The sequence below is a fragment of the Melospiza melodia genome, chromosome 1, assembly GCF_035770615.1.
Source record: "Melospiza melodia melodia isolate bMelMel2 chromosome 1, bMelMel2.pri, whole genome shotgun sequence".
Taxonomy (NCBI): Eukaryota; Metazoa; Chordata; class Aves; order Passeriformes; family Passerellidae; genus Melospiza; species Melospiza melodia.
In genome coordinates, this window is record NC_086194.1 from 173,788,297 (window position 1) to 173,801,580 (window position 13,284).

Consider the following 13,284-nt stretch of genomic DNA (forward strand, 5'->3'; position numbering starts at 1 on the left):
TGGGATTGGAATTGGGGAAGGGATTGGGATCCATGGGATTGGGATTGGGGTGGGATCCATGGGATGGGATGGGATCCATGGTCATGGATCTGCCCAAACCCATCCTACGAGTGCTTGCAGGTGGTCCGGGGTGGCGGGATGGGGTGAGATCCATGGGATTGGGGTTGGGATCCTTGGGATTGGGGTTGGGATTGGGATGGGAACCATGGGGTGGGTTGGGATCCATGGGATAGGATTAATGGGATGAGATCCACCCAAGCCCGGAGAGCCGTCCTACAAGCGCCTCCAGGTGGTACGGAGTGGCAGGATTGGGATCCGTGGGATTGGGGTTGGGATCAATGGGGTGGGATCCATGGCCATGGACCCGTCCTATGAGCGCTTCCAGGTGGCACGGGGCCATGGGATTGGGATTGGAACCCATGGGATTGGGATGGGGTGGGACCCATGGGGTTGGAATTGGGATTGGGGTTAGGATGGGATCCATGGGATGGGACCCATGGTAGTGGGGTCCACCCAAACCTGTCCTGTGAGCACTTCCAGGCGGTATGGAGTGGTGGGATGGGATTGGGATTGGGACTGGGATTGGGATAATGGGATAACAGTGTGGGATGGGGATTGAGATGGGGATGATGGGATAATGGGAGAACAGGGTAATGGGAAAATGGGATAATGGGAAAATGGGATAATGGGGTAATGGGATGGAAATTGAGATTGGGATAATGGGAAAATGGGATGGAATGGAATTATCTCATTGGGATGAGAGAATGGGAGAATGGGAGAACAGAATAGTGGGATAATGGGATGATGGGATGGAATGGAATTGGGATGGGATAATGGGATAATGGGATAGTGGGGTGAGATAATGGGGTGGGATAATGGGATGGGATGGAATGGAATTTAATTGGGATGAGATAATGGGATAATGGGATAAGGGGATAATGGGATAGTGGGGTGAGATAATGGGGTGGGATAATGGGATGGGATGGAATGGAATTTAATTGGGATGAGATAATGGGATAATAGGATAATGAGGTAATGTGGTAATGGGATAATGGGATGGGATAATGGGATGGGATGGGATGGGATGGGATGGGATGGAATTTATTTAGGATGAGATAATGGGATAATAGGATAATAGGATAATGAGGTAATGGGGTAATGGGATGGGAAAATGGGACAATGGAACGGGATAAAGGGACGGGATGGGTTGGGATGAGATAATGGGATAATGAGGTCATGGGGTAACAGGATAATGGGACAATGGGACGGGATAATGGGTGGGGACAATGGGATGGGATAATTTAACTGGGATGGGATGAGATAATGGGATAATGGGATGGGATAATGGGGTGATGAGATAATGTGGTAATGGAGTAATGGGATAATGGGATAACGGGGTAATGGTGTGGGATAATGGGATGGGGAATGACATTGGGATAATGGGAGAATGGGAGAATGGGAGAATGGGATAATGGGATACTGCAGTAATGGGATAATGGGATAATGGGATGGAATGGGGATGGAGATAGGATAATGGGATGATGACAGATGGGATAGTGGGATAATGGAATGGAATGGAATGGAATGGAATGGAATGGAATGGAATGGAATGGAATGGAATGGAATGGAATGGAATGGAATTGGGGTGAGACAAGGGGATAACAGGGAAACAGGATAATGGGATGGGGATGGGATGGGATGGAATTGAATTGGGATAATGGGATAACAGGATAATGACATAACAGGATGGGATGGAATGGAATTGGGATGAGGTGATGGGATAATGAGATAATGGGATAATGGGTAATGTGGTAATGGGATGGTGGGATAATGACTTGGGTTAATGGGATAATGGGATAACAGGATAATGAGATGGGATAATGGGATAATGGGGTAGTGGGATAATGGGGTGGGATGGAATTTAACTGGGATGAGATAATGGGATGATGGGATAATGAGATAAGGGAATAATGGGATAATGGAATGGGATAATGGGATAAGGGGATAGGATAATGGGATGGGATGAGATAATGGGATAATGAGGTAATGGGATGGGATAATGAGACAGTGGGATAATGGGACAATGGGATAATGGGATGAGATGAAATGGGATGATGGGATGGGATGAGCTAATGGGATAATGAGGTAATGTGGTAATGGGATAATGGGATAATGGGATAATGGGAAGGGACAATAGGATGGGACAATGGAACTGGGATGGGATAATGGGATGAGATGGGATGAGATAATGGGATAATGGGGTAATGGGATGGGATAATGGGACAATGGAATCGGTTGGGATGGAATGGGACAATGGGACGTCCTGGATGAGAATTCCGTGCATTTTCCCCAGTGCAGGAGGAGGACAATGGGACAATGGAATGGGTTGGGATGGGACAATGGGATAATGGGACAATGGGACAATGGAATGGGATGGGATGGGATAATGGGATAATGGGACAATGGAATGGCATGGGATAATGGGACAATGGGACAATGGAATGGGTTGGGGTGGAATGGGATAATGGGACAATGGGACAGTGGAATGGGTTGGGGTGGAATGGGACAATGGGACAATGGAATGGGTTGGGATGGGATGGGATAATGGGACAATGGAATGGGTTAGGGTGGGATGGGACAATGGGACAATGGGACAATGGAATGGGTTGGGATGGGATAATGGGATAATGGGACAATGGGACAATGGAATGGGTTGGGATGGGATAATGGGATAATGGGACAATGGGACAATGGAATGGGTTGGGATGGGATAATGGGATAATGGGACAATGGGACAATGGGACAATGGAATGGGTTGGGATGGGATGGGATAAGGGGACAATCCAATGGGAAGCCCTGGATCGGAATTCCGTGCGTTTTCCCTGGCGCAGGAGAAGGAGGACAATGGGACAATGGAATGGGATGGGATGATGGGGCAATGGGAAGCCCTGGATGAGAGTTCTGCGCATTTTCCCTGGTGCAGGAGAAGGAGAACAATGGGACAATGGGACAATGAGATGGGATGGGATGGGATGATGGGACAATGGGACCATGGGACGTCGTGGCTCAGAATTCCGCGCGTTTTCCCGGTGCAGGAGAAGGAGGACAATGGAATGGGATGGAGTAGGGTAATGGGATAATGGAATGCCCTGGCTCAGAATTCCGTGTGTTTTCCTGGTGCAGGAGAAGGAGGACAATGGGACAATAGAATGGGTTGGGATGGGGTCATGGGATGGGACAATGGGACAATGGGAAGCCCTGGATCGGAATTCCGTGCGTTTTCCCTGGCGCAGGAGAAGGACAATGGGGCAATGGAATGGGATGGGATGGGATGGGATGGGATGGGATGGGATGGGATGGGATGGGATGGGATGGGATGGGATGAGATGGGATGGGATGGGATGGAATGGCATAATGGGACAGTGGGACAATGGGACAATGAAATGGGATGGGATGGGATGGGATGGAATGGGATAATAGGCCAGTGGGAAGCCCTGGATGAGAATTCCGGGCGTTTTCCTGCTGCAGGAGAAGGACGACAATGGAATGGGATGGGATGGGATGGGATGGGACAATGGGACATCCTGGCTCGGAATTCAACGCGTTTTCCCCGGTGCAGGAGAAGAAGGACAATGGGACAATGGAATGGGATGGGATGGGATGGGATGGATGATGTGGCAATGGGACCATGGGAAGTCCTGGATGAGAATTCCACACATTTTTCCCGGTGCAAGAGAAGGAGAACAATGGGACAATGGGATGGGATGGGATGGGACGATGGGACAATGTGACAATGGGACAATGGGATGGGTTGGGATGGGGTAATGGGATGGGCCAATGGGCCAATGGGAAGCCCTGGATCGGAATTGCACGCATTTCTCCCCGCTGCAGGAGAGGGAGGCGGTGCTGAGCGCGCTGGCGGAGAAGGCGCGGCTGACGGAGGAGATCTTCAACCGCACGCCTGGCATCCACTGCAACCCCGTGCAGGGCGCCATGTACTCCTTCCCCCGCATCGACCTGCCGCCCCGCGCCGTGGCCGCTGCCAAGGTACGGGAACCGTGCCGGGAACCGCGCCGGGAATGTCGGGATGGGCGGGAGACACAGCGGGAATGCGGGAATGGGCGGGATCCAAGCTGGGATGGATGGGATCCCAACTGGGAGATGTTGGGATGGATGGAATCCAAACTGGGATGGGTGGGATCTGCACCAGGAATGTGGGGATGGGTAGGACCCCAACTGGGATGGACGGTATCCATCCTGTGCTGGATGGGATCCACACCAGGAGATGTGGGGATGGGCGGGATCCAAACTGGAAGATGTGGGGATGGGCGGGATCCAAACTGGGAGATGTGGGGATGGGCGGGATCCACACTGGAAACGCAGGGATGGGCAGCATCCCAACCTGGAGATGTTGGGATGAGCAGGATCTGCACTGGGAATGGGGGGAGATAGGCAGGATCCAAACTGGGAGATGTTGGGATGGATGGGATCCAAACTGGGAGATGTGGGGATGGGCAGGATCCAAACTGGGAGATGTGGGGATGGGCGGGATCCGCACTGGAAACGCAGGGATGGGTGGCATCCCAACCTGGAGATGTTGGGATGAGCAGGATCTGCACTGGGAATGGGGGGAGATAGGCAGGATCCAAACTGGGAGATGTTGGGATGGATGGGATACAAACTGGGAGATGTTGGGATGGACGTGATCCATCCTGTGATGGATGGGTCCAAACCAGGAGATGTGGGGATGGGCAGGATCCAAACTGGGAGGTGTTGGGATAGATGGGATCCAAACCGGGAACGTGGGGATGGATGGGAGCCCAACTGGGATTGACAGGATCCCAACTGGGAGATGTTGGGATGGATGGGATCTCAACCAACCAGGAGATGTTGGGATGAGTGAGATTCATCCTGTGATGGAATCCAAACCAGGAGATGTGGGAATGGGCTTGATCCAAACTGGGAGATGTGAGGATGGACAGGTTCCCAACTGGGAGATGTGGGAATGGATGGAATCCCAACTGGGATGGATGAGATCCCAGCCAGATGTTGGAATGGGGTGGATCACAAATGGGAGATGTTGGAATGGGTGGGATCCATCCCCTGATGGGGACCAAACCAGAAGATGTGCGAATGGGCTTGATCCAAACTGGGAATGGATGGAATCCCAACTGGGATGGGATCCAAACTGGGAGATGTGGAGATGGGTGGGATCCAAACCAGGAGATGTGGGGATGGGCAGGATCTGCATTGGGAATGTGAGGATGGGCAGGATCCATCTCGTGATGGGATCCCAACTGGGAGATACTGGGATGGATGGGATGCAAACTGGGATGGATGGGATCCCAACTGGGAGATGCTGGGATGGATGGGATGCAAACTGGGATGGATGGGATCCCAACTGGGATGCACAGGGTTCCAACTGGGAGATGTGGGAATGGATGGGACCCAAACTGGGATGGATGGAGTCCATCCTGTGAGGGAAAGAATCCCAACTGGGAGATGTTGAGATGGACAGGATCCCAACTGGGAGATGTTGGGATGGATGGGATGCAAACTGGGATGGATGGAGTCCATCCTGTGAGGGAAAGAATCCCAACTGGGAGATGTGGGGATGGACGGGATCCCAACTGGGAGATGTTGGGATGGATGGGATGCAAACGAAGAGATGTGGGGATGGATGAGATCCCAACTGGGAGATGTGGGGATGGACAGAATCCCAACTGGGATGGGATCCAAACCTAGAGATGTGGGGTTGGGTGTGATCTGAACCGGGAATGTGGGGATGGACGGGATCCAAACTGGGATGGACAGGATCCCAACTGGGAGATGTGGGGATGGATGGGATCGATCCTGATCCATGTGAGGCTCATCGGGATCGATCCCAGGAGTTGTGGGACGCACTGGGATCAATCCCAGGAGTTGTGGGACTCCTGGGGATGGATCCCGATCCATGTGGGACTCATCGGGATCAATCCCGATTCATGTGGGACTCATTGGGATCAATCCCGATCCACGTGGGATTCATTGGGATCAATCCTGATCCGTGTGGGACTCACTGGGATCAATCCTGATCCATGTGGGACTGATTGGGATCAATCCTGATCCATGTGGGACTCACTGGGATCAATCCTGATCCATGTGGGATTCATTGGGATCAATCCTGATCCATGTGGGACTCATTGGGATCAATCCTGATCAGTGTGGGATTTACTGGGATCAATCCTGATCCATGTGGGACTCATTGGGATCAATCCTGATCCATGTGGGACTCACTGGGATCAATCCTGATCCATGTGGGATTTACTGGGATCAATCCCGATCCGTGTGGGACTCACTGGGATCAATCCTGATCCATGTGGGACTCATTGGGATCAATCCTGATCCATGTGGGACTGACTGGGATCAATCCTGATCCATGTGGGACTCATTGGGATCAATCCTGATCCGTGTGGGACTCACTGGGATCAATCCTGATCCATGTGGGGCTCACTGGGATCAATCCTGATCCGTGTGGGACTCACTGGGATCAGTCCTGATCCGTGTGGGATTTCCTGGCGTGGATCCCGATCCACGTGGGGTGTGTGGGACGATCCCTCGCCCCCGTGCGGGATCGGGTCCCGGTTCGGTTTTCCCGACGCCGGCATTGCGTCCCCGGTTCGCAGGAGAAGAAGCAGAGCCCGGACATGTTCTTCTGCATGCGGCTCCTGGAGGAAACCGGCATCTGCGTCGTGCCCGGCAGCGGCTTCGGGCAGAAGGAGGGCACCTACCACTTCCGGTGGGTTCCCGGGAGATCCCGTCCCGAATTCCCAAACGCCTCCTCCCAAACCCCAAAATCCCCAAATCACCAAATCCCCCCATCCAAAATTCCCTGTTCCCGGGAGATCCCACCCCAAATTCTCCGTTCTTGAGAGATTCCTACCCCAAATTCCCCATTTGTGGGAATTCCCACCCCAAATTTCCTGATCCTGGGATCACCCACCCCAAATTCCCCGTTCCTGGGATCCCACCCCAAATTCTCTATTCCTGGGGAGATCCCATCCCAGATTCCCTGTTCCTGAGACCTCCATCCCAAATTCCCTGTTTCTGGGAAATCCCATCCCAAATTCCCTGATCTTGGGAGATCCCACCCCAAATTCCCCATTTGTGGGAATTCCCATCCCAAATTTCCTGATCCTGGGATCGCCCATCCCAAATTTCTTGTTCTTCAGATCCCCCACCCCAAATTTCCTGTTCTTGGGGAGATCCCACCCAAAAATCCATGTTCCTGAGAGATGTCATCCCAGATTCCCTTTTCCTGAGAAATCCCACCCCAAATTCCCTGATCTTGGGAGATGCCGCCCCAAATTCCATCATCTTGGGGTTCCCACCCCAAATCCCCCCCGTCCCAAATGCCCCGTTCCCAAACCCCCCATCCCAAATCCCAAAATTGCCCAAATCTCCCACCCCAAATCCCCAAATCTTCCCCCATCCCAAATGGCCAAATTCCCACCCCATTCCAAATCCCCAAATCCCCCCAGCCCAAATCCCCCTCCCTAAATCCCCAAATCCCCAAATCTTCCCATCCCCAAATCCCAAAACTCCCCCATCCAAAATCCCCGAATCCCCCCAATCTCAAATCCCCCACCCTAAATCCCCAAATCCCCAAATTTTCCCTCTCCAAATCCCCCCACCCCAAATTCCCTGTTCCTGGGGAGATCTCATCCCAAATTCCCTGTTCTTGGGAGATCCCACCCCAAATTCCCTGGTCTTGGGGTTCCCATCCCAAATCCCTAAATCCCCCCATGACAAATTCCCTGTTCCCAAATCCCCCACCCCAAATTCCCTGTTCTTCCGTCCCAAATCCTCAAATCCCCAAATCCCCCACCCCAAATCCCCAAATCCCCAAATCCTGAAATCTCCCCATTCGAAATCCCCAAATCCCACTCCCAAATCCCCTGTTCTGCCATCCCAAATTCACCCCAAATCCCAAATCCCAAATTCCCTGTTCCCTCGTCCCCAAATCCTCAAATCCCCCTCCTCCAAACCCCCAAGTCCCCCCATCCCAAACCCCCCATCGCAAATCCCAAACCCCCAAACCCCCCAATCCCCCATCCCAAATCCCGCTTCCCAAATTCCCCGTTCCCACACCCCGAAACCCCAAATCCCCCATCCCGAAATCCTCAAATTCCCCCACTCCAAACCCCCAAATCCCCCCATTCCCAAATTCTCCCACCCCAAATCCCCAAATTCTCAAATATCCGAATCTCCCATCCCTCGTCCCCAAATCCCTCCACCCCAAATCCTCAAAATACCAAATCCTCAAATTCCCCCATCCCAAACCTCCAAATCCCCCCACCCCAAATCCCCAAATCTTCCCATCCCAAACCCCCAAATCCTCCCACCCCAAATCCCAAATTCCCTGTTCCCCCTGTCCCAAATCCCCAAATCTCCAGTTCTTCAAATCCCCCCACCCCAAATCCCCAAAACCCCAAATCCTCCCATCCCAAATCCCCAAATCCTCCCATCCCAAATCCCCAAATCCCAATCCCAAATCCCAAATCCCCACACCTCCCATCCCAAATGTCCCCCATCACTCCATCCCAAATCCCCCGTTCTCCCATCCCGAATCCCCCCACCCAAATCCCCAAATCCTCAAATCCGGAAACCCCAAACCCCAAACCCCAAACCCCAAATCCCAAATCCCTGTTTCCTGGTCCCCAAATCCTCAAATCCCCCTCCTCCAAATCCCCAAATCCCCCCATCCCAAATCCCCAAATCCCTCACCCCATATCTCAAATCGCCATCCCAAAAACCCCAAACCCACAAATCTTCCCATCCCAAATCCCCAAAATCCCAAAACCCAAAATCCTCCCATCCCAAATCCTCAAAACCCCAAATCCCAAAATCCCCCCAATCCAAATCCCCAAATCCCAATCCCAAATCCCCCAATCGCCCCATCCCAAATCCCCGTCCTCTTATCCCAAATCCCCAAATCGCCCCATCCCAAATTCCCTGTTCACAAATCCCCAATCCCCGACCCTAAATCCCCAAATTCCCAAATCCCCAAATCTCCCAATTTCCCAATTCTTGGGGATCACCCGCCCCAAATTCCCTGTTCTTGGGATTTCCACCCCAGATTCTCTGCTCCCCCATCCCCAAATCCCCAAAACCCCAAATCCCCACCCCACCCTTTTCCTTGACCACAATTTTGGGGATTCCTCTGCGAAACCGGGTGGAGAAAAAAATTGAAATTTTTTTAATATGTTTTTTGCCACCCACCGAAATTTTTGGGATTGATTTCCCAAAAATTTTCCCAAATTTTTATTATTATTATTTTTTTTTGTGTCCCCCCCCCTCCCTGGCTCCATTCCAGGATGACCATCCTGCCGCCCATGGAGAAGCTGAAGATCCTCCTGGAGAAGCTCAGCTCCTTCTACACCAAATTCGTCCAGGAATTCTCTTAACCGGGGGGTGGCCGCGGCCCCTCTGTCACCTCCTGTCACCTCTGCCACCTCCTGCCACCCCGTGTCACCTCCTGTCACCTCTGTCACCTCGTGCCACCCCTCCCCAGGTGTCGTGGGGCCGTTTGTGTTTGTTGGGAATTGCGGGGCAGGTCCCCACCCCTCCCGTGTCCCCAAATAAAGGACGGTGACCGGCGGTGGTGGCACTCGCAGCCTTGGAGGTTTGGGGGGATCCCGAGGGGTTTTTGGGGGATTTTTGGGGGATTTTTGGGGGGTTTTTGGGGTGGGAGGATTTGTGCAGGAATTGGGGGTGGAAGTGGTGGAGGAGCAGCAGAAGGGACAGCCTGGGGATGAAGCCCAAATGCTGAAATCCCAAAATCCCCAAATGCTGAAATCCCAAAGTCCCAAATCCTGAAATCCCAAATCCCCAAAACTTGAAATCCCAAAGTCCCAAATGCCAGCATCCCAAAATTGCAGAGTATCCTGAAATCCCCAAATCCCCAAGTCTTCAAATCCCAAAGTCCTCAAATCTCCAAACACCAGGATCACAAAATCCCAGCATTTCCTGAAATCTCAAAGTCCCCAAATCTCCAAATCCCAAAGTCCTGAAATCCTCAAATTCTGAAATCCCAAATCCCCAAATCTCTAAATCCCTGAATCTTGAAATCCCTAAAATCTGAAATCCCAAAGTCCTGAAATCCCAAATCCCCAAATCTTCAAATCCCCAAATTCTGAAAACCCTAAGTCCCAAAACTCCCAAATTCTGAAATCCCAAATCTCCAAATTCCCAAATCCCCAAATCCCTTAATCCGGAACTCCCCAAATTCTGAAGTCCCCAAGTCCCGAAATCTCCAAATTCTGAAATCCCAAATCCCCAAATCTCTGAATCCCTAAATCCTGAAATCCCCAAAATCTGAAAACCCAAAATCTCAAAATCCCAAATCCCCAAATCTCCAAATCCCTAAATCCTGAAATCCCCAAATTCTGATATCCCCAAGTCCCAGAATTTCCAAATTCTGAAATCCCAAATCTCCAAATCCCAAAAACTCAAATCCCAAAGTCCTCAAATCTCCAAACCCCAGGATCACAAAATCCCAGCATTTCCTGAAATCTCAAAGTCCCCAAATCTCCAAATCCCAAAGTCCTGAAATCCTCAAATTCTGAAATCACAAGTCCCCAAATCTCTAAATCCCTGAATCTTGAAATCCCCAAAATTTGAAATCTCAAAGTCACGAAATCCCAAATCCCCAAATTCTGAAAACCCTAAGTCCCAAAACTCCCAAATTCTGAAATCCCAAATCTCCAAATCCCGAATCCCAGCATCCCAAAATCCCATTGTGTCCTGAAATCTCAAAGTCCCCAAATCCCCAAATCTCCAGATCTCAGCCCCCAAATCTCTGAATCCCAAAGTCCCAAAATCTCCAAATTCTGAAACCCCAAATCTCTAAAATCCCCAAATTCTGAAATCCCAAATCCCAGCATCCCAAAATCCCATTGTGTCCTGAAATGTCAAAGTCCCTGAATCCCCAAATCTCCAAATCTCCAAATCCCCAAGTTATGAAATCCCCAAATCAAGTCCCGAAATCCCCTAATCCCAAATCTCTAAATCCCCAAATTCTGAAATCCCAAACCCCAAAGTCCCCAAATCCCCAAATCCCCAAATCCCAGCATCTCATAATCCCAAAGTCCAGAAATCCCCAAATCCTGAAGTTCTGAAATCCCCAAATCGCAAAATCCCAGCGTGTCCTGAAGTCCCACCATCCTAAAATGTCCAAATCTGAAAGTCCCGAAATCTCCAAATTCTGAAATCCCAAACGCCCAAATCCTGAAATCCCAAAGTCCCAAATCACAAAGTCCCAAATCCCAGCGTCCCAAAATCCCAGTGTGTCCTGAAATGTCAGTCCCTGAATCCCCAAATCCCAAAGTTATGAAATCCCCAAATCAAGTCCCCAAATCCCCTAATCCCAAATCTCTACATCCCCAAATTCTGAAATCTCAAACCCCAAAGTCCCCAAATCCCATCATCCCAAAGTCCAGAAATCCCCAAATCCTGAAGTTCTGAAATCCCCAAATCGCAAAATCCCAGCGTGTCCTGAAATCCCACCATCCTAAAATCTCCAAATCTGAAAGTCCCGAAATCTCCAAATTCTGAAATCTCGAACACCCAAATCCTGAAGTCCCCAAATCCCCACATCCAACAAGCCCAGCATCCCAAAATCCCAGCACTCAACATCCCAAAATCCCGACACCAAAAATGTCAACGATCCCAGCATCCCAACGTCCTGAAATCTCAAAATCCCCAAATCCAACATCCCAAATCCAACACCCAACTCCAATACCCAACATCCCAAGATCTCAAAATCCCAATATCCAACACCCAAAATCCCTACGTCCTCACATCTAACACGGCCAACATCCCAAAATCCGAGGTCCCAGCATTCCAAATCCCAAAATCCCCACACACAACAGCCCCAAATCCTGAAATCCCAACACTTCAAAATCCCCAAATCCCGAGATTCCAGCACCCCAAAATCCCAAAATCCCAATGTCCAACATCCCGACACTCCCAAATCCCAACACCCAACATTCCGACATCAGCACACGACTCCAACACCCCAAAACCCAACACCCCAAAATCCTGAAATCCCAACACCCCAAAATTCCACTGTCCCAAATTCCAACACCCCAAAATCCCAACATTCCAAAATCCCGACAAGGTAAAAACCCCAAATCCCCAAATTCCAACACCGGATTCTCCAAAACCCCCAAAGGCCCAGCATCTCAACATCCCAACACCCCAAAATCCAACACAAAACACCCCAAAATCCCAAATGCAACACCCACCCCAAATCCCAGGATTTCAAAATGCCCAAATCCAAACCCCCAACATCCCAAAATCCCGGTGTCCCAACCCACAACAGTCCCAAATACTGAAATGCCAAAATCCAACACCCCCAAATGCCAACATCCAACATCCCAAAGTCCCCAAATCCCAACGTTCAGCATCCCAAAATCCCAGAGTCAACACCCAAAATCCCAATATGCGGCAATCCCAAAATCCCAAAATCCCAATATCCACTGTCCCCCAAATCCCAACATGCACCACCCGGAATCCCGAAATCCCGACACTCCCAAATCCCAACATCCAACATCAGCACACGACTCCAACACCCCAAATCCCAAAATCCCAAATCCAACATCCCAAAACTCCAACATCCCAAACCCCAAAACCCAACACCACAAAATCCCAAAATCTCAAAATCCCAACATACAACACCACAAAACCCCAAAATTTTAATATCCAGAATCCCCAAATCCCAAAACCCCAAAATCCCAAAATTCCAAAATCCCAAAACCCCAAAATCCCCAAATCCCAATGCTCAACATCCCAACACCCTGAAATCCAAAAATCCCAAAACTCCAACATCTCAAAATCCTAATGTCCCCAAATCCCAAAATCCCAACGTCCAGCAGCACAAAATCCCAGGATCCCAAAATCCAACATCTCCAACATCCCAAATTCCCAATGCCCAACATCCCAAAATCCCAGCAGCCCAAAATCCCAAAACTCCAACATCCTGAAATCCCAAAATCCCAACATCCAACACCACAAAATCCCAGGATCCCAAAACTGCAAAATCCCAACGTCTCAAAATCCCAAAACCCCAAATCCCAACACGCAACTGCCCCAAATCCCAAAATCCCGAAATCCCAACATTCAACATCCCAAATTCCAATATCCAAAATCCCAAAATCCCAAAACCCAACACCACAAAATCCCAATATCTCAAAATCCCAAAATCCCAATGCCCAACATCCCCAAAACCCCAAACCCAAAACC

The 13,284-nt window shown here is 50.5% G+C and overlaps 1 protein-coding gene across 1 annotated transcript in view; it reads left to right on the forward strand.

Annotated features, from left to right (window-relative positions):
• Nucleotides 1-12,675, forward strand: part of GPT (glutamic--pyruvic transaminase) — a 31,002-nt gene extending 18,327 nt beyond the window's left edge. The window contains 3 exon segments of the mRNA XM_063175463.1: nucleotides 3,892-4,047; nucleotides 6,666-6,778; nucleotides 9,356-12,675. Of these exon segments, the coding sequence (XP_063031533.1) occupies nucleotides 3,892-4,047; nucleotides 6,666-6,778; nucleotides 9,356-9,446 (360 nt within the window). The 3' untranslated portion in view covers nucleotides 9,447-12,675.
• Nucleotides 12,676-13,284: the final 609 nt, after the last annotated feature.